Genomic DNA, 24,890 nt, shown 5'->3' on the forward strand with positions numbered 1-24,890 from the left:
AGGTTAGATATTAGGAAGAAATTTTTGGTTGGAATTAGATGATCTTTAGGGTCCCTTGCAACCCAAACCATGCTACAATTCTCTAATCATAAATTTTTTCAAGAGTAGATTGAGTTTCTAAAGGCTGATCTGAATCATTGACTGTTTACTGAATTATTATGTCTACACAATGATGTAAAGTGGTTTAATTAACATTTTAAAAGTGAAGCCAAATTAATTTTCCTGAGTGTTTGTGTGGAGAAACCATTGGATTTGATAGTGAGTGGCATCTAGAATGCCTTGTAATTCAGGAATAGTTTTTAAAAGTGGAAGAAAAATATAGGGAGTACTTTATTTATTCTTGAAAATAGATTTATGATGCAGTACCATATTTCTCACTCTTCACAAAAGGGGTCACAGAAATCCAAATATCAATAGAAAAATACTCTCCGTGACAAGCAATAATTAATTCTGTATCAAAATTAATCAATGAGCATAACTGCAGCAAGCATGGCACTTACTGGAGCTGGAGCTGTGATATAAAATAGCCTGTATAATGTACAAGGGAAAAGCTCAAAGCAGTTATTTCAAACCCTGTTTTTCAAGAACTGCATGATAAATGCATTTGGCTTTTGAATCCAGCAGAGACACTGAGTCAGTAAAAACTCGCATACTGTCAAAGAATGAACTCAATTTAATTGTGTCTTATGTTCAGAAAAGTAGTTGGCTATTTCCAAATAGGTATTTTTTTGGTGATAAGCCTATGTTCAAGACCGTAGAAGCTAGCTGGCTTTCAAGCTGTCTAAAAGAATCCATAACAGTTTAGCAGCTTGAAAGGAAGGAAAGGGTTAAATGTCTGGCTCTTGAACTGAGCTTCACAAGAAAATAACAATGCTAAGAATTTTGCAATGCAGTAGCAAATGAAGTTGTGTTTTTCTGAAAGGGTAGTTGTCACGGTTTAACACTGGCCCAGCAATTAAACCGAATAACAGACGGTCTCTATTAATCACTCTCTCCTCCTTGATAAAGAAAGGAGAGAGAATAAGGGAGAGAGACTTATGGGTTGGAAACTAAACTATTCAACTTTAATGAAACAGTAATGATAAATAGGAAAAATTACTAAATATATACAAATATACAGGAAAATGGAAACCACATTCCTCCCCCCTTTTCCCAATAACTCTCACGTCACCAATGAGGCTGCAGGGCAGCCCTGGGAAAGTCCAGGCTGGACTCCTGGTGTCGGCAGCAGTCAGGAGCTGGAGGCAGGAACACACAGATATGGGCTGGCATGGATCAGGACCACAGGCAGAGGAACGGACAGAATCCTTCCGGGATGCCGGGTGAAGGAAGGGAAGCAGGAAATTAGGAAATCTGGAAAATCTCTCGTGAGCCCTCAAATTTATACTGAGCATGACGTATATGGGATGGAATACTCTGGTCAATTCTGGCATCTATCTTGTCTGTTCCTCCCCAAAGGAGGACTCAGGTGGGACCTCTTTATCCTCCTGGACGGTAAAATGTTTTCCTCAGAGCTGAGCAGTGTCCTTGGCTCTGCATACCAGTCTCTAGCAGTAACTATAAACATCAAGTGTTATCAATCCGAGAAGCACACACTGTCTGAAAAACTTACTGTTAATTTCAGCAAGTGCAAACTACTTAGACTTAGCTAATAGCAAAAGTACAAACCAGAAAATCACCTTTATCCTGGCCCAAACTTATCAACCCATATACAAGGTTCAGTAAACAAAACTAAGAATTTACCATGTGTTAATCTCTTCATATACAGTTATTCCTGTGTATCTGGATGAGTATTGCTTAATGTGAGATGAAAATAAAGAAAGAAGTAATGGTTGGTATAAGATGGGGGGGGGGGGCAGAAACTTGAAGCATGGTGTGGGTAAAAAGCCACAAATATTGATAGGGATTCAGTGGGGAAATGCCCCTGAATTAGTTTAAGTTCTTGACAGCTTTCAGTTTTGTTAGTTTGTCTATTTAAAAGTTCTGCTACCTTCAAAAGATTTCTGTCTTGCTCCAAAGTAACCAGAAGGCTGTTTTCCAGCAGCCTGCCATGGGTTTTAAGATATACACCCTTCCTTTTATAATTGTACTCCTATGACAGTAAGAGACAGCACTGCTCACAGGATATTCTCTTTAAAGAAGTAATTTCCTTTCCCATCTCTTCCTTCTTGTTGCCATCACATTTCTATGTCACATACACCAGGAGAACATACCGAATTGCATTCTTTCTGTTATAATAATGAAAGTAGATTTGATGTGAATTAAGGCCACTGTATAATCCTTGAAGAATATTGCAGGGCACTTTTCCAGCATATGAAACCTGCATTAGGCAACATAGCCTTTCTCCTTATGGAGGGCAAGATGTTCCTCAGAACTGAGCAGTGTCCTTGGTTCTGCATACCAGTCTCCAGCAGTAACTATAAACATGGAGCTTTATCAGTCTTAGAAGCAGACACTGACCGAGAAATTGCTGTTATTTTCAGCAAGTACAGCTACTTATGAGAGACTTAGCTGAAAGCAAAATTACAAGACAGAAAATTACCTTTATCCTGGCCCAAACCAGGACAGAGTTATAGGAGGGATAGTTTTATTATCTTCCCCAGGAATATATTATATAGCACAATGAGATTCCAAATAGCTGCATGGGAGAAACATTCTTAACCCATCACATTGGAAAAAACAGCTTGATCTGCATTTATGTTTAGTACCTTCTAAACCTATATGATAATGTTATTTCTTTTGCATGACTCTAAACAACATAAAATGAAATGGTTCTAAACCAAAGTATCAGTTGCCAGCAGGTCAAGGGAGGTGATTCTCCCCCTCTGCTCTGTTCTCATGAAACCCCACCTGGAGTACTGCATCCAGCTCTGGGGTCCACAGCACAAGAAAGCCATGGGCCTGTTGGAGCGGGTCCAGAGAAGGACCACAAAAATTGTCAGAGGATTGGAACACCCACATCTACTATGAAGAAGGAATGAAAGGACGAGACAGTCAGGATTGTTCGTCTTGGAAAAGGCTCTAGGGAGACGTTATTGCGCGTTTTCTATGAAGGGGGCTTATAAGAAAGATAGAGACTTTTTGTCAGTGCCTGTAGTGACAGGATGTGTTGTAATGGTTTTAAACTGATCTTTAAAAGATTTATTATCATAATAGTAAAAGTCAGTTGAGAAATGTAAATATTGGTGTTAACATTGTAATGTCTCAGAACTGATAATAGGGCATTGTGTCATACTTCTTTAATCATACTTTTTCTCCTGTCAGCTCCATAATATGAGTTGTACTAAGGTTTAAGGTGATGGGTGAGAGTTCTCTCTTAGGGATGTAACATGGGAAATGGTGGCTTATGGACTGGTTTGTAGTTTCCTTTTGAGTAAATAACCACTTGACAGTGTTCTGCCCTGCACTGAACAAGCTGTCTGCTTTTTGCAGAAAAGTCATCTTTGTGTACTGTGGCTGAAGCGTATTAATGTTTATCTTGCAGGTACAGGGGAGAGCGGCAAAAGCACGTTCATCAAACAGATGAGAATCATTCATGGATCAGGTTACTCTGATGAAGACAAAAGGGGCTTTACAAAACTGGTGTACCAGAATATATTTACAGCAATGCAGTCCATGATCAGAGCCATGGATACCCTCAAAATTCCATATAAATATGAATATAATAAGGTGAGATTCTTGTTTATTTCCATAGATTAAAGTTTTCCTCTTTTATCTTTAAGAAATGTTCTGAAGGTCTGTAAAATTATATATCATGTACAAATTATCTTCTACCTAAAATTTAGAAGAAAAGGTCTTTTTCCAGTCCTGCCTCTAGTTTTCTGCCCTTTGCGCTATTCTGATTACACAGGTGCTGTTCTTAACAAGTTGACTGGGGGCATTCTCATACCAAGCAGGTGAAATGTACGCTAGTGTTTATCTGTGACCTTAGTTGTCATTTTTCCTTTCCTCCCAGCCCATGTTCTGTCCAGAGCAAATTTAAGCCATTATTCTGCACTGTACCAGTACTACTTAATGTTTTCCATTAATATTATATGGGGAAAAAATAAAGTTATTAGGAAAATAGGTGGGGATATCTGCTTGTGTGCGAGTATACTATGAAATAAAATTTCTGATACAATGCCTTAGAATAAACAAATTTTTTTGAAAGCTATGATGTCGTTGAGATTTAGAAACAGAAAACACATTGAAACATTTTGTAAGGTTTATCTTTGATTAGGTTAACTTCCATTTTTTTTCCATTCAGAAATTGAAATCAAATGTGTAACTGTTATTAGTATTAGAAAGGCAACTTGCATGTGTATTTCAGCTCTATTTTTTTCGGTACATAAAGCACTGAATTAAAAAGATAGTTGATTGTGAAGCACACATTTTTCTTCAGAATTGATAATGACTGTTAATTTCCTATAGTATATGAAAGTCATAATGATTAATCAGTAAATTATTTCCTTATATTACACTAAAAAGCGTATATTCTACAGATATTGTTACCATTGACAGCTTATTTTACAGTGCATGTTTTTATATAGCTGAAGTGAAGTAGTTAAAATTTGAATAGCTGTATACATGTGGCTAGGAATGGGGTAAAGTAAAACTTGCTGAAGTTGTCATGTTCCAGATGCAGTTCCTTTAAAAACTTGGGACTTGTTAATTCAAGGCAATTAAAAATGCAGTCTTGTCTTCTCTCCTCCCCCTTTTCTTTTTATCCATTGTAAGAAAACTCATTACCCTTGCAACCTGAAAAACACAGGAAGGGAACTTGCTGTTAACTTGAATCTCATATCAGGAATTACATTCTTGGAGAGAATATCATAATGTTTGAGCAACAGATGGTTAGTATTCAAGAATCACCTCCTCCAAACTCAGGAGTACTGCATCTCAACAAAGGGGAAGTCAGGCCAAAACACCAGGAGGCCTCTGTGTATGAGCAAAGAACTACTGGACAAACTTAGACATAAAAGGGAAGCCTATAGAGGGTGGAAGTAATGACAGGTAGCCTGGGAGGAATACAGAGAAATGGTCCAAGCAGCCAGGGATCAGGTTAGGAAAACTAAAGCCCTGATAGAATTAAACCTGGTTGGGGACATCAGGGGCAAGAAAAGCTTCTATAGGTATGTCAGCGATAAAAGGAAGACTAGGGAAAATGTGGGCCCTCTCCTGAAGGAAATGGGAGACCTGGTCATGTGGGATATGGAAAAGGCTGAGGTACTCAATGACTTTTTTGACTCAGTCTTCACCAGCAAGGGCTCAAGCCACACAGCCCAAGTCACAAAAGGCAAAGGCATGGGAGAATGAAGAAACACTCACATTAGGGGCAGACCAGGTTTGAGACTATCTAAGGAACCCGAAGGTGTACAAGTCCATGGGACCTGATGAGATGCTTCCCAGCGTCCTGAGGGAACTGATAGATGAATTTACTATGCCACTATCTATATTTGAGAAGTTGTGGTAGTCTGATGAAGTTCCCACTGACTGAAAAAGGGGAAACATCACCCCCATTTTCAAAAAGGGAAAAGAAGGAAGACCCAGGGAACTGCAGGCCAGTCATTCTCCCGTCTGTGCCCTGCAAGATCATGGAGCAGAACCTCCTGAAGGCTCTGCTAAGGCACGTGGAAAATGAGGAGGTGGTTGTTGGCAACCAGCATGGATTCACCAAGGGCAAATTGTGCCTGACAAATCTGTTGGCCTTCTATGATGGGGCTATAGTGTTGGTGGATAAGGAAAGAGGAACTGACATCATCTACCTGGACTTGTGAAAAGCACTGCATGATATCCTGGTCTCTAAATTGAACAGGCATGGATGTGACAGTTGGACCACTCGGTGGATAAGGAACTGGCTGACTGGTCTCACTCAAAGAGTACTGGTCAATGTCTCAATGTCCAAATGGAGACCAGTGACGAGTGGTGTATCTCAGGAGTGGGTACTGGGATCGGGGCTGTTTAACATCTTTGTTGGCGATATGAACAGTGGGACTAAGTGCACCCTCAGCACGTTTGCTGATGACACCAAGCTGTGTGGTGCGGTCAACACGCTGGAAGGAAGGGAAGCAATCCAGAAGACCTTGACACGCTTGAGAGCCACCTCTCGTGGTTGGCCCATGCCAACCTCATGAAGTTCAACAAGGCCAAGTGCAAGGTCCCGCACCTGGGTCAGGGCCATCCCAAGCACAAATAGAGGTTGGGTAAAGAATGGATTGAGAGCAGCCCTGAGGAAAAAGACTTGGGGGTGTTGGTTGATGAGAAGCTCAACGTGAGCTGGCAATTTGCACTTGCAGTCCAGAAAGCCAACTGTATCCTGGGCTACATTTAAAGAAGCATGGCCAGCAGGTCTAGGGAGGTGATTCTCCTCCTCTACCCTGCTCTCGTGAAACCCCCTCCTGTAGTACCGTGTCCAGTTCTGGAGCCCCCAACACAGAAAGGACATGGAGTTCTTGGCGTGAGTCCAGAGGAGGGCTCCAGAGATGATCAGAGGACTGGAGCACCTCTCCTATGAAGACAGGCTGAAAAAGTTGGGGATTTTCAGCCTGGAGAGGGCTCCGGGGGGAGCTTAATGCAGCTTTCCAGTACCTGAAGTGGGTCTATGAGAAACCTGAGGAGGGACTTTTTATAAGGGCATGAAGTGATAGGACAAGGGGAAATGGTTTTAAAACTGGAAGAGGGAAGATTTAGGTTAGATATTAGGAAGAAATTTTTGGTTGGAATTAGATGATCTTTAGGGTCCCTTGCAACCCAAACCATGCTACAATTCTCTAATCATAAATTTTTTCAAGAGTAGATTGAGTTTCTAAAGGCTGATCTGAATCATTGACTGTTTACTGAATTATTATGTCTACACAATGATGTAAAGTGGTTTAATTAACATTTTAAAAGTGAAGCCAAATTAATTTTCCTGAGTGTTTGTGTGGAGAAACCATTGGATTTGATAGTGAGTGGCATCTAGAATGCCTTGTAATTCAGGAATAGTTTTTAAAAGTGGAAGAAAAATATAGGGAGTACTTTATTTATTCTTGAAAATAGATTTATGATGCAGTACCATATTTCTCACTCTTCACAAAAGGGGTCACAGAAATCCAAATATCAATAGAAAAATACTCTCCGTGACAAGCAATAATTAATTCTGTATCAAAATTAATCAATGAGCATAACTGCAGCAAGCATGGCACTTACTGGAGCTGGAGCTGTGATATAAAATAGCCTGTATAATGTACAAGGGAAAAGCTCAAAGCAGTTATTTCAAACCCTGTTTTTCAAGAACTGCATGATAAATGCATTTGGCTTTTGAATCCAGCAGAGACACTGAGTCAGTAAAAACTCGCATACTGTCAAAGAATGAACTCAATTTTAATTGTGTCTTATGTTCAGAAAAGTAGTTGGCTATTTCCAAATAGGTATTTTTTTGGTGATAAGCCTATGTTCAAGACCGTAGAAGCTAGCTGGCTTTCAAGCTGTCTAAAAGAATCCATAACAGTTTAGCAGCTTGAAAGGAAGGAAAGGGTTAAATGTCTGGCTCTTGAACTGAGCTTCACAAGAAAATAACAATGCTAAGAATTTTGCAATGCAGTAGCAAATGAAGTTGTGTTTTTCTGAAAGGGTAGTTGTCACGGTTTAACACTGGCCCAGCAATTAAACCGAATAACAGACGGTCTCTATTAATCACTCTCTCCTCCTTGATAAAGAAAGGAGAGAGAATAAGGGAGAGAGACTTATGGGTTGGAAACTAAACTATTCAACTTTAATGAAACAGTAATGATAAATAGGAAAAATTACTAAATATATACAAATATACAGGAAAATGGAAACCACATTCCTCCCCCCTTTTCCCAATAACTCTCACGTCACCAATGAGGCTGCAGGGCAGCCCTGGGAAAGTCCAGGCTGGACTCCTGGGTGTCGGCAGCAGTCAGGAGCTGGAGGCAGGAACACACAGATATGGGCTGGCATGGATCAGGACCACAGGCAGAGGAACGGACAGAATCCTTCCGGGATGCCGGGTGAAGGAAGGGAAGCAGGAAATTAGGAAATCTGGAAAATCTCTCGTGAGCCCTCAAATTTATACTGAGCATGACGTATATGGGATGGAATACTCTGGTCAATTCTGGCATCTATCTTGTCTGTTCCTCCCCAAAGGAGGGACTCAGGTGGACCTCTTTATCCTCCTGGACGGTAAAATGTTTTCCTCAGAGCTGAGCAGTGTCCTTGGCTCTGCATACCAGTCTCTAGGCAGTAACTATAAACATCAAGTGTTATCAATCCGAGAAGCACACACTGTCTGAAAAACTTACTGTTAATTTCAGCAAGTGCAAACTACTTAGACTTAGCTAATAGCAAAAGTACAAACCAGAAAAATCACCTTTATCCTGGCCCAAACTTATCAACCCATATACAAGGTTCAGTAAACAAAACTAAGAATTTACCATGTGTTAATCTCTTCATATACAGTTATTCCTGTGTATCTGATGAGTATTGCTTAATGTGAGATGAAAATAAAGAAAGAAGTAATGGTTGGTATAAGATGGGGGGGGGGGCAGAAACTTGAAGCATGGTGTGGGTAAAAAGCCACAAATATTGATAGGGATTCAGTGGGGGAATGCCCCTGAATTAGTTTAAGTTCTTGACAGCTTTCAGTTTTGTTAGTTTGTCTATTTAAAAGTTCTGCTACCTTCAAAAGATTCTGTCTTGCTCCAAAGTAACCAGAAGGCTGTTTTCCAGCAGCCTGCCATGGGTTTTAAGATATACACCCTTCCTTTTATAATTGTATTCCTATGACAGTAAGAGACAGCACTGCTCACAGGATATTCTCTTTTAAAGAAGTAATTTCCTTTCCCATCTCTTCCTTCTTGTTGCCATCACATTTCTATGTCACATACACCAGGAGAACATACCGAATTGCATTCTTTTCTGTTATAATAATGAAAGTAGATTTGATGTGAATTAAGGCCACTGTATAATCCTTGAAGAATATTGCAGGGCACTTTTCCAGCATATGAAACCTGCATTAGGCAACATAGCCTTTCTCCTTATGGAGGGCAAGATGTTCCTCAGAACTGAGCCAGTGTCCTTGGTTCTGCATACCAGTCTCCAGCAGTAACTATAAACATGGAGCTTTATCAGTCTTAGAAGCAGACCACTGACCGAGAAAATTGCTGTTATTTTCAGCAAGTACAGCTACTTATGAGAGACTTAGCTGAAAGCAAAATTACAAGACAGAAAATTACCTTTATCCTGGCCCAAACCAGGACAGAGTTATAGGAGGGATAGTTTTATTATCTTCCCCAGGAATATATTATATAGCACAATGAGATTCCAAATAGCTGCATGGGAGAAACATTCTTAACCCATCACATTGGAAAAAACAGCTTGATCTGCATTTATGTTTAGTACCTTCTAAACCTATATGATAATGTTATTTCTTTTGCATGACTCTAAACAACATAAAATGAAATGGTTCTAAACCAAAGTATCAGTTGCCAGCAGGTCAAGGGAGGTGATTCTCCCCCTCTGCTCTGTTCTCATGAAACCCCACCTGGAGTACTGCATCCAGCTCTGGGGTCCACAGCACAAGAAAGCCATGGGCCTGTTGGAGCGGGTCCAGAGAAGGACCACAAAAATTGTCAGAGGATTGGAACACCCACATCTACTATGAAGAAGGAATGAAAGGACGAGACAGTCAGGATTGTTCGTCTTGGAAAGGCTCTAGGGAGACGTTATTGGCGCGTTTTCTATGAAGGGGGCTTATAAGAAAGATAGAGACTTTTTGTCAGTGCCTGTAGTGACAGAATGTGTTGTAATGGTTTTAAACTGATCTTTAAAAGATTTATTATCATAATAGTAAAAGTCAGTTGAGAAATGTAAATATTGGTGTTAACATTGTAATGTCTCAGAACTGATAATAGGGCATTGTGTCATACTTCTTTAATCATACTTTTTCTCCTGTCAGCTCCATAATATGAGTTGTACTAAGGTTTAAGGTGATGGGTGAGAGTTCTCTCTTAGGGATGTAACATAGGAAATGGTGGCTTATGGACTGGTTTGTAGTTTCCTTTTGAGTAAATGCTACTGTTTCCATTATTTTTAACCAGAAGTTGTGAAGTTTTTTTATGTATCTTGACTTTTGGAGAAAGCCATTTATAAAACACAGAAAAAGCCTTAAGTGTTTTTTTTTTTGTTTGTTCTGTTTTTCACACAAATAGACTTGAGCAATTCACAAAGTTCTGTGTCTGCAAAGTTTTTGTGAATTATTCAATAATAATTCACGTGTAAACACTGACATCCAAATGAATTTTTCAAAATCTAAGATACAGATCTATTTGCATGGCAATGATAGGGATAAAACCTATAGCTCAGCTCAAGTGCATCCACACCAATGCGTACAGCATAGGCAACAAACAGGAGGAGCTAGGACCTAGAAGCCATTGTGTGGCAGGACAGCTATCATGTAGTCGCCATCACAGAAAAATGGTGGGATGACTCATGATTGGAATGCTGCAATGGATGGCTATAAGCTCTTCAGAAAGGATAGACTGGGAAGGAGAGGCAGTGGTATGGCTCTATATGTTAGGGGGTGTTTTGATAGCATAGAGCTTGATGAGGATAGGGATGATAAGGTTGAGTGTTTATGAGTAATATAAGGGGGAAGACGAACAATGTGGATATCCTGTTGGGTGTCTGTTATAGACCACCCAACCAGTATGAGGAGTCAGATGCATTCTAGAAGGTGCTGGCAGAGGTCTCACAATCGCTAGCCCTTGTTCTAGTGGGGAACTTCAACCTACCAGACATCTGCTGGAAGTATAACATAGCAGAGAGGAGAAAGGCTAAGAAGTTCCTCGAGTTTATGTAAGACAGCTTCCTGACACAGCTGGTAAGTGAGCTTACCAGAGGAGGTGCCTTGCTGGATCTACTGTTCACAAATAGGGAAGGACTGGTGGGAGATGTAGTGGTCGGAGTCCATCTTGTGCTTAGCAACCATGAAATGGTTGAAGTTCTTGATATGTAGTGAAGTAAAGAGCGGGGTTAGCAAAACCTTCACCATGGACGTCCAGAGGGGCAGACTTCAGCCTGTTGTGGTAGTCTGATGAAGTTCCCACTGACTGAAAAAGGGGAAACATCACCCCCATTTTCAAAAAAGGGAAAAGAAGGAAGACCCAGGGAACTGCAGGCCAGTCATTCTCCCGTCTGTGCCCTGCAAGATCTGGGGCAGAACCTCCTGAAGGCTCTGCTAAGGCACATGGAAATGAGGAGGTGGTTGTTGGCAACCAGCATGGTTGGGCCCTGAATTTTGGTCGGAAGAACCCATATGATTATGTTATTTCTTTGGTTAAATCAGAGTATGGATCAGTTTCACATGCAATAGGCAACACGGCAAGAATCTTTCAAGCTCTTATATAAACAAGACTCATTTTTTTTCAAATAGGAAATATGTGGTTTTATTTTTTTCTTCTTCCTACTTTCTAATGATGGAAGTTGCGTGAAGCCATTAAAGACAAGTCAACAGTGCTTTGCCATCCTTTAAATGAGCTCTTGCTTGGCATCTTATTTGACAGAGCAGAAATAAGGTATTTTTCTAGGAATGAAAAAATTGTGACTAATTGTGACTGCCACTTTTCTGTGTCAAACATGACATAAAAATTTAATCTCCCTCAAGGCACATTTCATATAGTTTACAAATCACTATGCTATATATAATATGCCTATGGTTTATCTGGATAAAATAACGTTGAGTTGCTATCTTTAAAAAGACTAAATTTTTTCTTCCATGACTCCGTTCAAGATAACAGCTTTTTATATGAAATTAATTTTTACGTTTTATTCAGTCCTGCCAGTTCTTTATTCTAGACAAATGCTTGCATAAAGGGATTAGGGAAAGCACCCAAGAGAGAGCCAGGGAGAATTTTCATCCTTTATTGGACAAGGGAGAAACCTTGCAACCAAGGATGAGGAAAAGGCTGAGATACTTAATGCCTTCATTGCCTCACTCTTTAATAGTCAGGCCAGCCACTCCAAGGGTATTCAGCCTGAATATTCCCTGGATATTCCTGAGCTGGAAGATAAGGATGGATGGAGAGCAGCACAACAACCCCCCCCCCCCCCCCCCATAATCCAGGAGGAAGCAATTAATGACCAGTGGTACCTGGGCACTCAAAAGTCTATGGGGCTGTATGGGATCCACCCGAGAGTACTGAGAGCTGGCAGAGGAGCTCACCAAGCCTCTCTCCATCATTTATCAACAGTCTTGGTTAACAGGGGATGTCCCAGATGACTGGAGGCTTGAAAATGTGACTCCCACTTACAAGAAAGGCCGGAAGGAGGATTCAGGTAACTACAGGCCTGTCAGCCTGACCTTGGTGACTGGAAAAATTATGGAGAGGTTCCTACTGAGTGCACTCACATGGCAAGTGTGGGACAGCCAGGGGATCAGGCCCAGCCAGCATGGGTTCAGGAAAGGCAGGTCCTGCTTGACCAACCTGGTCTCGTTCTACTGTAGAGGCCAGTTGTATGAGGTTTAACAAGGCCAAGTGTTGGGTCCTGAATTGCAGTCGCAAGAACCCCAGGCAACGCTACAGGCTTGGGGAGGAGTGGCTGGAAAGCTCCCTGGCAGAAAATGACCTGGGGATCTTGATTGACACCCAGCTAATTATGAGTCCGCAGTGTGCTCAGGTTGCCAAAGTGGCCAACAACATCCTGGCCTGTATCAGAAATAGTTTGGCCAGTAGGAGAAGGGAAAAGATTGTGCTCCTGTACTCGGCACTGGTGAGGCCACACGTCAGGTACATTGTTCAGTTCTGGCCCCCTGCTACAAGAAAAACATTGAATTGCTGGAGTGAGTCCAAAGAAGAGCAACCAAGCTGGTGAAGGGTCTGGAGAACAAGTCCTAAGAGGAGAGGCTGAGGGAACTGGGAATGTTAAGTTTGGAGAAGGGGTGGTTTAGACTAGGTATTAGGAAGAATTTCTTTAGTGAGAGTAGTTAGGCATTGGAACGGACTGCCCAGGGAGGTGGTAGAGTCACCATCCCAGGAGGTATTTAAAAACCGTGTAGATGAGGTACTTTCAGGACATGCTTTAGTGGGATGGTGATTTGTTTTGTTTTGGGTGTTTTCTGGGTTGACGGTTGGATGCAGTGATCTTAGAGGTCTTTTCCAACAGTGACAGTTCTATGATTCTGTGAAGCTGTGGGATGATGAACCAAGGTTAGTCCAACTGGGTGCTGATGAGGGCCCGCAACCTGTTAATTGCCCTTCAGTCAGTAAGCCAGCTTCATTTTGACCCAACTTTAATGCCTCTGTGCAAATGCATGTAGCAACATGGGTAATAAACAAGAGGAGTTAGAGAAGTGTACTTGCCTGCAGGGCTGCCACAGAGACATGGTGGGATGGCTTCTATGACTGGAGTGTTGGAATGGAAGGATGCAGGCTCTTTAGGAAGGACAGGCAGAGGAGATGAGAAAGGGGTGTCACCCTGTCTGTCAATGACTAGCTAAAGTGCATGGAGCTCCACCTGGGGATGGAGGAGAAGCTGACAGAGAGTTTATGGATCAGGATTAAAGGGAAGACAGGGGACATTATAGTGGGGATCTGCTACAGGCCACCCAACCAGGAAGACCGAGCGGATGAGGCCTTCTGTTGATGGACAGGAGTAGCCTCATGTTCACAAGCCCTAGTCCTCATGGGGGACTTCAACCAACGCAGTATCTGTTGGAGGGACAACACAGAAGGGTATAAGCAATCGGTTTCTAATCTGAGGTTTCTGCAATGCATTGACTTTTAATTTCCTTCTCCACATAGTAGAGGAGCCAACGAGGATAGGTGCTATGCTGGACCTTGTTCTCACCAAGAAGGAGGGGCTGGTGGTGAATGTGAAGCTCAAGGGCATCCTTGGCTGCAGTGACCATGAAATGGTATAGTTCAACATCCTTAGGTCAGCAAGGAGGGCGCACAGCAACCTTTTTACCCTGGAAATCAGGAAAATAGACCTTGGCCTCTTCAAACACCTGCTTTGGTAGGGTACCGTGGGATAGAGCCCTGGAGGGATGGAGGAAAGAGGGGCCCAAGAAAGCTGGTTAGTATTCAAGAATCGCCTCCTCCAAACTCAGGAGTACTGCATCTCAACAAAGGGGAAGTCAGGCCAAAACACCAGGAGGCCTCTGTGTATGAGCAAAGAACTACTGGACAAACTTAGACATAAAAGGGAAGCCTATAGAGGGTGGAAGTAATGACAGGTAGCCTGGGAGGAATACAGAGAAATGGTCCAAGCAGCCAGGGATCAGGTTAGGAAAACTAAAGCCCTGATAGAATTAAACCTGGTTGGGGACATCAGGGGCAAGAAAAGCTTCTATAGGTATGTCAGCGATAAAAGGAAGACTAGGGAAAATGTGGGCCCTCTCCTGAAGGAAATGGGAGACCTGGTCATGTGGGATATGGAAAAGGCTGAGGTACTCAATGACTTTTTTGACTCAGTCTTCACCAGCAAGGGCTCAAGCCACACAGCCCAAGTCACAAAAGGCAAAGGCATGGGAGAATGAAGAAACACTCACATTAGGGGCAGACCAGGTTTGAGACTATCTAAGGAACCCGAAGGTGTACAAGTCCATGGGACCTGATGAGATGCTTCCCAGCGTCCTGAGGGAACTGATAGATGAATTTACTATGCCACTATCTATATTTGAGAAGTTGTGGTAGTCTGATGAAGTTCCCACTGACTGAAAAAGGGGAAACATCACCCCCATTTTCAAAAAGGGAAAAGAAGGAAGACCCAGGGAACTGCAGGCCAGTCATTCTCCCGTCTGTGCCCTGCAAGATCATGGAGCAGAACCTCCTGAAGGCTCTGCTAAGGCACGTGGAAAATGAGGAGGTGGTTGTTGGCAACCAGCATGGATTCACCAAGGGCAAATTGTGCCTGACAAATCTGTTGGCCTTCTATGATGGGGCTATAGTGTTGGTGGATAAGGAAAGAGGAACTGACATCATCTACCTGGACTTGTGAAAAGCACTGCATGATATCCTGGTCTCTAAATTGAACAGGCATGGATGTGACAGTTGGACCACTCGGTGGATAAGGAACTGGCTGACTGGTCTCACTCAAAGAGTACTGGTCAATGTCTCAATGTCCAAATGGAGACCAGTGACGAGTGGTGTATCTCAGGAGTGGGTACTGGGATCGGGGCTGTTTAACATCTTTGTTGGCGATATGAACAGTGGGACTAAGTGCACCCTCAGCACGTTTGCTGATGACACCAAGCTGTGTGGTGCGGTCAACACGCTGGAAGGAAGGGAAGCAATCCAGAAGACCTTGACACGCTTGAGAGCCACCTCTCGTGGTTGGCCCATGCCAACCTCATGAAGTTCAACAAGGCCAAGTGCAAGGTCCCGCACCTGGGTCAGGGCCATCCCAAGCACAAATAGAGGTTGGGTAAAGAATGGATTGAGAGCAGCCCTGAGAAAAAAGACTTGGGGTGTTGGTTGATGAGAAGCTCAACGTGAGCTGGCAATTTGCACTTGCAGTCCAGAAAGCCAACTGTATCCTGGGCTACATTTAAAGAAGCATGGCCAGCAGGTCTAGGGAGGTGATTCTCCTCCTCTACCCTGCTCTCGTGAAACCCCCTCCTGTAGTACCGTGTCCAGTTCTGGAGCCCCCAACACAGAAAGGACATGGAGTTCTTGGCGTGAGTCCAGAGGAGGGCTCCAGAGATGATCAGAGGACTGGAGCACCTCTCCTATGAAGACAGGCTGAAAAAGTTGGGGATTTTCAGCCTGGAGAGGGCTCCGGGGGGAGCTTAATGCAGCTTTCCAGTACCTGAAGTGGGTCTATGAGAAACCTGAGGAGGGACTTTTTATAAGGGCATGAAGTGATAGGACAAGGGGAAATGGTTTTAAACTGGAAGAGGGAAGATTTAGGTTAGATATTAGGAAGAAATTTTTGGTTGGAATTAGATGATCTTTAGGGTCCCTTGCAACCCAAACCATGCTACAATTCTCTAATCATAAATTTTTTCAAGAGTAGATTGAGTTTCTAAAGGCTGATCTGAATCATTGACTGTTTACTGAATTATTATGTCTACACAATGATGTAAAGTGGTTTAATTAACATTTTAAAAGTGAAGCCAAATTAATTTTCCTGAGTGTTTGTGTGGAGAAACCATTGGATTTGATAGTGAGTGGCATCTAGAATGCCTTGTAATTCAGGAATAGTTTTTAAAAGTGGAAGAAAAATATAGGGAGTACTTTATTTATTCTTGAAAATAGATTTATGATGCAGTACCATATTTCTCACTCTTCACAAAAGGGGTCACAGAAATCCAAATATCAATAGAAAAATACTCTCCGTGACAAGCAATAATTAATTCTGTATCAAAATTAATCAATGAGCATAACTGCAGCAAGCATGGCACTTACTGGAGCTGGAGCTGTGATATAAAATAGCCTGTATAATGTACAAGGGAAAAGCTCAAAGCAGTTATTTCAAACCCTGTTTTTCAAGAACTGCATGATAAATGCATTTGGCTTTTGAATCCAGCAGAGACACTGAGTCAGTAAAAACTCGCATACTGTCAAAGAATGAACTCAATTTAATTGTGTCTTATGTTCAGAAAAGTAGTTGGCTATTTCCAAATAGGTATTTTTTTGGTGATAAGCCTATGTTCAAGACCGTAGAAGCTAGCTGGCTTTCAAGCTGTCTAAAAGAATCCATAACAGTTTAGCAGCTTGAAAGGAAGGAAAGGGTTAAATGTCTGGCTCTTGAACTGAGCTTCACAAGAAAATAACAATGCTAAGAATTTTGCAATGCAGTAGCAAATGAAGTTGTGTTTTTCTGAAAGGGTAGTTGTCACGGTTTAACACTGGCCCAGCAATTAAACCGAATAACAGACGGTCTCTATTAATCACTCTCTCCTCCTTGATAAAGAAAGGAGAGAGAATAAGGGAGAGAGACTTATGGGTTGGAAACTAAACTATTCAACTTTAATGAAACAGTAATGATAAATAGGAAAAATTACTAAATATATACAAATATACAGGAAAATGGAAACCACATTCCTCCCCCCTTTTCCCAATAACTCTCACGTCACCAATGAGGCTGCAGGGCAGCCCTGGGAAAGTCCAGGCTGGACTCCTGGTGTCGGCAGCAGTCAGGAGCTGGAGGCAGGAACACACAGATATGGGCTGGCATGGATCAGGACCACAGGCAGAGGAACGGACAGAATCCTTCCGGGATGCCGGGTGAAGGAAGGGAAGCAGGAAATTAGGAAATCTGGAAAATCTCTCGTGAGCCCTCAAATTTATACTGAGCATGACGTATATGGGATGGAATACTCTGGTCAATTCTGGCATCTATCTTGTCTGTTCCTCCCCAAAGGAGGACTCAGGTGGGACCTCTTTATCCTCCTGGACGGTAAAATGTTTTCCTCAGAGCTGAGCAGTGTCCTTGGCTCTGCATACCAGTCTCTAGCAGTAACTATAAACATCAAGTGTTATCAATCCGAGAAGCACACACTGTCTGAAAAACTTACTGTTAATTTCAGCAAGTGCAAACTACTTAGACTTAGCTAATAGCAAAAGTACAAACCAGAAAATCACCTTTATCCTGGCCCAAACTTATCAACCCATATACAAGGTTCAGTAAACAAAACTAAGAATTTACCATGTGTTAATCTCTTCATATACAGTTATTCCTGTGTATCTGGATGAGTATTGCTTAATGTGAGATGAAAATAAAGAAAGAAGTAATGGTTGGTATAAGATGGGGGGGGGGGGGCAGAAACTTGAAGCATGGTGTGGGTAAAAAGCCACAAATATTGATAGGGATTCAGTGGGGAAATGCCCCTGAATTAGTTTAAGTTCTTGACAGCTTTCAGTTTTGTTAGTTTGTCTATTTAAAAGTTCTGCTACCTTCAAAAGATTTCTGTCTTGCTCCAAAGTAACCAGAAGGCTGTTTTCCAGCAGCCTGCCATGGGTTTTAAGATATACACCCTTCCTTTTATAATTGTACTCCTATGACAGTAAGAGACAGCACTGCTCACAGGATATTCTCTTTAAAGAAGTAATTTCCTTTCCCATCTCTTCCTTCTTGTTGCCATCACATTTCTATGTCACATACACCAGGAGAACATACCGAATTGCATTCTTTTCTGTTATAATAATGAAAGTAGATTTGATGTGAATTAAGGCCACTGTATAATCCTTGAAGAATATTGCAGGGCACTTTTCCAGCATATGAAACCTGCATTAGGCAACATAGCCTTTCTCCTTATGGAGGGCAAGATGTTCCTCAGAACTGAGCAGTGTCCTTGGTTCTGCATACCAGTCTCCAGCAGTAACTATAAACATGGAGCTTTATCAGTCTTAGAAGCAGACACTGACCGAGAAAATTGCTGTTATTTTCAGCAAGTACAGCTACTTATGAGAGACTTAGCTGAAAGCAAAATTACAAGACAGAAAATTACCTTTATCCTGGCCCAAACCAGGACAGAGTTATAGGAGGGATAGTTTTATTATCTTCCCCAGGAATATATTATATAGCACAATGAGATTCCAAATAGCTGCATGGGAGAAACATTCTTAACCCATCACATTGGAAAAAACAGCTTGATCTGCATTTATGTTTAGTACCTTCTAAACCTATATGATAATGTTATTTCTTTTGCATGACTCTAAACAACATAAAATGAAATGGTTCTAAACCAAAGTATCAGTTGCCAGCAGGTCAAGGGAGGTGATTCTCCCCCTCTGCTCTGTTCTCATGAAACCCCACCTGGAGTACTGCATCCAGCTCTGGGGTCCACAGCACAAGAAAGCCATGGGCCTGTTGGAGCGGGTCCAGAGAAGGACCACAAAAATTGTCAGAGGATTGGAACACCCACATCTACTATGAAGAAGGAATGAAAGGACGAGACAGTCAGGATTGTTCGTCTTGGAAAAGGCTCTAGGGAGACGTTATTGCGCGTTTTCTATGAAGGGGGCTTATAAGAAAGATAGAGACTTTTTGTCAGTGCCTGTAGTGACAGAATGTGTTGTAATGGTTTTAAACTGATCTTTAAAAGATTTATTATCATAATAGTAAAAGTCAGTTGAGAAATGTAAATATTGGTGTTAACATTGTAATGTCTCAGAACTGATAATAGGGCATTGTGTCATACTTCTTTAATCATACTTTTTCTCCTGTCAGCTCCATAATATGAGTTGTACTAAGGTTTAAGGTGATGGGTGAGAGTTCTCTCTTAGGGATGTAACATAGGAAATGGTGGCTTATGGACTGGTTTGTAGTTTCCTTTTGAGTAAATGCTACTGTTTCCATTATTTTTAACCAGAAGTTGTGAAGTTTTTTTATGTATCTTGACTTTTGGAGAAGCCATTTATAAAACACAGAAAAGCCTTAAGTGTTTTTTTTTGTTTTGTTCTGTTTTTCACACAAATAGACTTGAGCAATTCACAAAATTCTGTGTCTGCAAAGTTTTTGTGAATTATTCAATAATAATTCACGTGTAAACACTGACATCCAAATTAATTTTTCAAAATCTAAGATACAGATCTATTTGCATGGCAATGATAGGGATAAAACCTATAGCTCAGCTCAAGTGCATCCACACCAATGCGTACAGCATAGGCAACAAACAGGAGGAGCTAGGACCTAGAAGCCATTGTGTGGCAGGACAGCTATCATGTAGTCGCCATCACAGAAAAATGGTGGGATGACTCATGATTGGAATGCTGCAATGGATGGCTATAAGCTCTTCAGAAAGGATAGACTGGGAAGGAGAGGCAGTGGTATGGCTCTATATGTTAGGGGGTGTTTTGATAGCATAGAGCTTGATGAGGATAGGGATGATAAGGTTGAGTGTTTATGAGTAATATAAGGGGGAAGACGAACAATGTGGATATCCTGTTGGGTGTCTGTTATAGACCACCCAACCAGTATGAGGAGTCAGATGCATTCTAGAAGGTGCTGGCAGAGGTCTCACAATCGCTAGCCCTTGTTCTAGTGGGGAACTTCAACCTACCAGACATCTGCTGGAAGTATAACATAGCAGAGAGGAGAAAGGCTAAGAAGTTCCTCGAGTTTATGTAAGACAGCTTCCTGACACAGCTGGTAAGTGAGCTTACCAGAGGAGGTGCCTTGCTGGATCTACTGTTCACAAATAGGGAAGGACTGGTGGGAGATGTAGTGGTCGGAGTCCATCTTGTGCTTAGCAACCATGAAATGGTGAAGTTCTTGATATGTAGTGAAGTAAAGAGCGGGGTTAGCAAAACCTTCACCATGGACGTCCAGAGGGCAGACTTCAGCCTGTTGTGGTAGTCTGATGAAGTTCCCACTGACTGAAAAAGGGGAAACATCACCCCCATTTTCAAAAAGGGAAAAGAAGGAAGACCCAGGGAACTGCAGGCCAGTCATTCTCCCGTCTGTGCCCTGCAAGATCTGGGGCAGAACCTCCTGAAGGCTCTGCTAAGGCACATGGAAATGAGGAGGTGGTTGTTGGCAACCAGCATGGTTGGGCCCTGAATTTTGGTCGGAAGAACCCATATGATTATGTTATTTCTTTGGTTAAATCAGAGTATGGATCAGTTTCACATGCAATAGGCAACACGGCAAGAATCTTTCAAGCTCTTATATAAACAAGACTCATTTTTTTCAAATAGGAAATATGTGGTTTTATTTTTTTCTTCTTCCTACTTTCTAATGATGGAAGTTGCGTGAAGCCATTAAAGACAAGTCAACAGTGCTTTGCCATCCTTTAAATGAGCTCTGCTTGGCATCTTATTTGACAGAGCAGAAATAAGGTATTTTTCTAGGAATGAAAAAATTGTGACTAATTGTGACTGCCACTTTTCTGTGTCAAACATGACATAAAAATTTAATCTCCCTCAAGGCACATTTCATATAGTTACAAATCACTATGCTATATATAATATGCCTATGGTTTATCTGGATAAAATAACGTTGAGTTGCTATCTTTAAAAAGACTAAATTTTTTCTTCCATGACTCCGTTCAAGATAACAGCTTTTTATATGAAATTAATTTTTACGTTTTATTCAGTCCTGCCAGTTCTTTATTCTAGACAAATGCTTGCATAAAGGGATTAGGGAAAGCACCCAAAAGAAGTAGGTGATCAGATATTATGTAGTTTACATGCTTAGGATAACTCTGAAGCTGATTTTTAGAGCTTATTTTCAAGAAGTGAGCTAATTGTTTAGAAAGATGATCATCTTTGTTTGAAAACACACAAATACAGCCATTTATGTTTGATACAATTTTTTCAGAGCAAAATTCCCGTTGAAATAATTCATTATTTTTAAAGGGACCCTCCCAATTGTGATATTTCTAGAAATATGTTTGAAATTACTGCTCTTTTCTTTGTCAGTCAGCAGAGGGCACTCTCTTTCTCTGAAAATACAAGAAAATATGTCTTTAAAGGATAGAGAATAAGTGCTTCTCTTTGCAGTGCTTTTATTTGGCTTATTTACCTTTTAAATTTCATAAACATAATTGATAAATACAAGATTATTTTAATGCCGTATTCATCTTCTAAATTGAAACAGAGATATGATTGCATATTTTTTTTAAAAAAGAATCTGCTATTTTTTACCTCTACATCCTATATACATCTTACCCTCTTTTCTAGATATTACAGGTAGTGAAACTTCTGCAGTGCTTTTCTTTAGGCAATTCAATGGAGACTGCTGAATTTCTGAACTGCCTGAATCAATTAACTGTAACTCCTACTCCACAGAGAGGTATACAGTTTTTTTCAGTTCTACCTATTTAAATCCATTAAGTCAAGCAAAGCTGTTATTCCTCTGATCCTTAAGAACACCTCTACTGCAAGATGCATTCAGGTTTTGCACAGGAGTGAGGCTCTGGAGTTCTGTGCTTGTGTATGTGTCGTGATCCCCTTATTATTTTATATATTGATTATGAGGATAAATCAGCCACTACTTATAGATGACGCGTGAATTTACAAAATAACCAGACTTTAGAATTTAAACGAGTTACAAGGGTTTTTTTTAAACAGGGAAAGCCGGTTTTGCTAGAAGAAAGCCTTTGCATAAATTAATCACCTTTGGCAAGAGAGTCATTAAGGTAAAAGGAAAGAACAAAAGAGGGTTTATCACCGTCCACTAGGGACCTGGCCTCGGGCTTGAATTGCTTGTGAAGGATCCCTCTCTTCTGCCGCTTTCCGTTTCTCCGATGTCGTAGCTGGAAACCGAAGTGCCGAGAGAAGGGGGCGTCTGGAAGAAGCTGCTGCTTTTTCTTTTTTTCCTAGGGTTTTTTTATACCCCAAAAGAACGAGGGGTCCCTTTATTGCATAAGTCCCTGATACATACAGATTTCCAGACTTCCCAGAGATGAGTCATCCTTATCTTTTTGTCTTTTTGGTGCTACTTTTTTTGGTGCTACTTTCATTGTTTTGGTCTCCACCCTGCACCAAGAGGTGACCTGATAAGTAATCTTATCTTTTAGGTGTCTGTCAGGCATACATTGAGGTAAACATATGTTAATTGCAAGCAGGAAGAGAGAAGAAAAGAAAGAAAAAAAAAGTGATTCAAGAGACATATTTTGTATTTTCAATTCCACGTGTATACATCAGTATGCTTCTTAAGTGAGAATTCACAGACTTTTTTTTTTTTTTAAATGCACTTACTATTGTATTGTGATGGTTGACTGAAGCAGTGGATTCTTCGAGGTTTGTGAAGTACAGCTACTTATTTCAATTGAAAAATGGAATGAAAATTTGAGTGTGTCCGTGTTTGCACAGTATTATCTTCAATAATGCCAACTATATCACTACATAAAAATAATAGTGCAGAAAAAATTGCCATTATGTACAGTTCTAATATTGAACACCATTCTTCAGAACCAAGTGCTAGGACATGAAGCTTGTTGTTTTTAAAAAGGGAAAAAAGGAAAACCCAGCTAACTACAGGCCAGTCAGTCTCACCTCTGTGCCTGTCAAGATCATGGAACAGATCCTCCTGAAGGCTCTACTAAGGCACATGGAAAATGTGGAGGTGGTTGGTGACAGCCAATATGGCTTCATTAAGGGCAAATCATGCCTGACCATTTTGGTGGCCTAAAAGAATGCTACAGAGATGGTGGATAGTGGCAGAGCAACTGACGTAATTTACCTGGATTTGTGCAAGGCATTTGACACTGTCCCACACAACATTCTGGTCTCCAAACTGACAAGACATGGATTTCACATATGGACCACTTGGTGGATAAGTAATTGGTTGGATGGCCATACCCAGAGAGTTGCATTCAATGATTCAGTGTCCAAGTGGAGGCAAGTGATGAGTGGTGTTCCTCAGGGGTCAGTATTGGGACCAGTGCTGTTTACCATCTTTGTTGGAGATATGGACAGTGTGATAGAGTGTATTCTCAGAAAGTTTGCTGATGACACCAAGCTGTGTGATGTGGTTGACACCTTAGAGGGAAGGCAGGCCATCCAAAGGGACCTTGAGAGGCTGGACAGGTGAGCTCATGCCAACCTAATGAAGTTTAAGATGGCCAAGTGCAAGGTCCTGTACCTGGGTTGGCACGACCCCAAGCACAAATACAGGTTGGGGGGGGTGGGAATGGATAGAGAGAAGCCCTGAGGAAAAGGACTTGGGGGTGGTAGTAGATAAACTCAGCCTGAGCCTCCAGTGTACACTCACAGCCCAGAAGGCCAATGGCATCCTGAGCTGCATGAAAAGAAGTGTGGCCTTCAGGGCGAGGGAGGTGATTCTGCCCCTCTACTCTGCTCTTTTGAGATTGCATGTGGAATACTGCATACAGCTTTGGAGCCCCCAGCACAGGAAAGATATAGACCTGTTGCAGAGGGTCAAGATAAGGGACACAAAGATGATCAGAGAGCTGGAGCACCTCTGCTACAAAGACAGGCTGAGAGGGTTGGGGCTATTCAGCCTGGAGAAAGGAAGGCTCTGGGGAGACTTTATAGTGAAGGGGCGCTACAGGAAATCTGGGGTGGGGCTTTTCACCAGAGAGGGTAGTGACAAGAAAAGGGGTAATGGTTTTAAACTGAAAGAGGTTAGATTTAGGTTAGATATTAGGAAAAAAGTCATCACCATGAGGGTAGTAAGATACTGGAATAGGTTGCCTAGGGAGGTTGTTGATGCCCCTTCGCTGGAAGTGTTTAAGGTCAGGTTGGATTGAGGACTTGTGCAACCTGGTCTAGTGGGAGATGTCCCTGTCCATGCAAAGATCTTGATGATCTTTAAGGTCCCTTCCAACCCTAACCATTCTATGAGTCCATGATATGATTCTATAAAGCTCACATGATGCATGTAAAATAGAAGAATGAGTTTTTAAAAAACAAACATGCAAACAAAAAAAACCTGATTTATCTTACCTTTTTGTGAAGTCACTGTAGAGATGTAGAGTAACTGACAATTCAACTTATTACTAACCCCTAGTGGTTTCCAAGTCCTTTTTTTTTTTTTTTCCCATGAACTAAGCAGGTGAAAGATGCACTTTGGCAAGGATTTGGAGGGGTGTTTTTGGTTGGTTTGTTTCCATCTTACATACTGTGGTCCAGTATCCCTTTTAGATACTTGTTTGCTAGTGACCAACTTGTCAAGCACATGCTATTGAACAATATGCATGATGAGGAAGCATAGTGGAATGAAAAAGGCTCCCCTGACTAGGGCTGGTATAATTCTCTACTTACGGTTGTTTAAAGCAGTTCCAAGTCTGCCCCAGGCTATACCAGCTGAATATAGAGACAGCACTTTGATTTTTCTAGCTCCAGCTCTGCCTTTGTATAGTCTATTATGCTCCATATAAGTTTGATACAGTAGTTTTAGGGACATTTATCTGGAGTTATCAACTGAAGTAACACTAAGAAGCAGTCATGCAGTGCTCATTTTTGTCATGTAATTTGGGTTATTTATATTAGCTACAA

General features: G+C 41.4%; 1 protein-coding gene across 1 annotated transcript in view; it reads left to right on the forward strand.

Annotated features, from left to right (window-relative positions):
* The window catches only part of LOC103534494 (guanine nucleotide-binding protein subunit alpha-11), a 121,794-nt gene that overhangs the window by 39,104 nt on the left and 57,800 nt on the right, over positions 1-24,890 (forward strand). Inside the window, 1 exon segment of the mRNA XM_030468355.1 lies at positions 3,485-3,669. Within this exon segment, the coding sequence (XP_030324215.1) occupies positions 3,485-3,669 (185 nt within the window).

Source organism: Calypte anna, chromosome W (genome assembly GCF_003957555.1).
Source record: "Calypte anna isolate BGI_N300 chromosome W, bCalAnn1_v1.p, whole genome shotgun sequence".
NCBI lineage: Eukaryota > Metazoa > Chordata > Aves > Apodiformes > Trochilidae > Calypte > Calypte anna.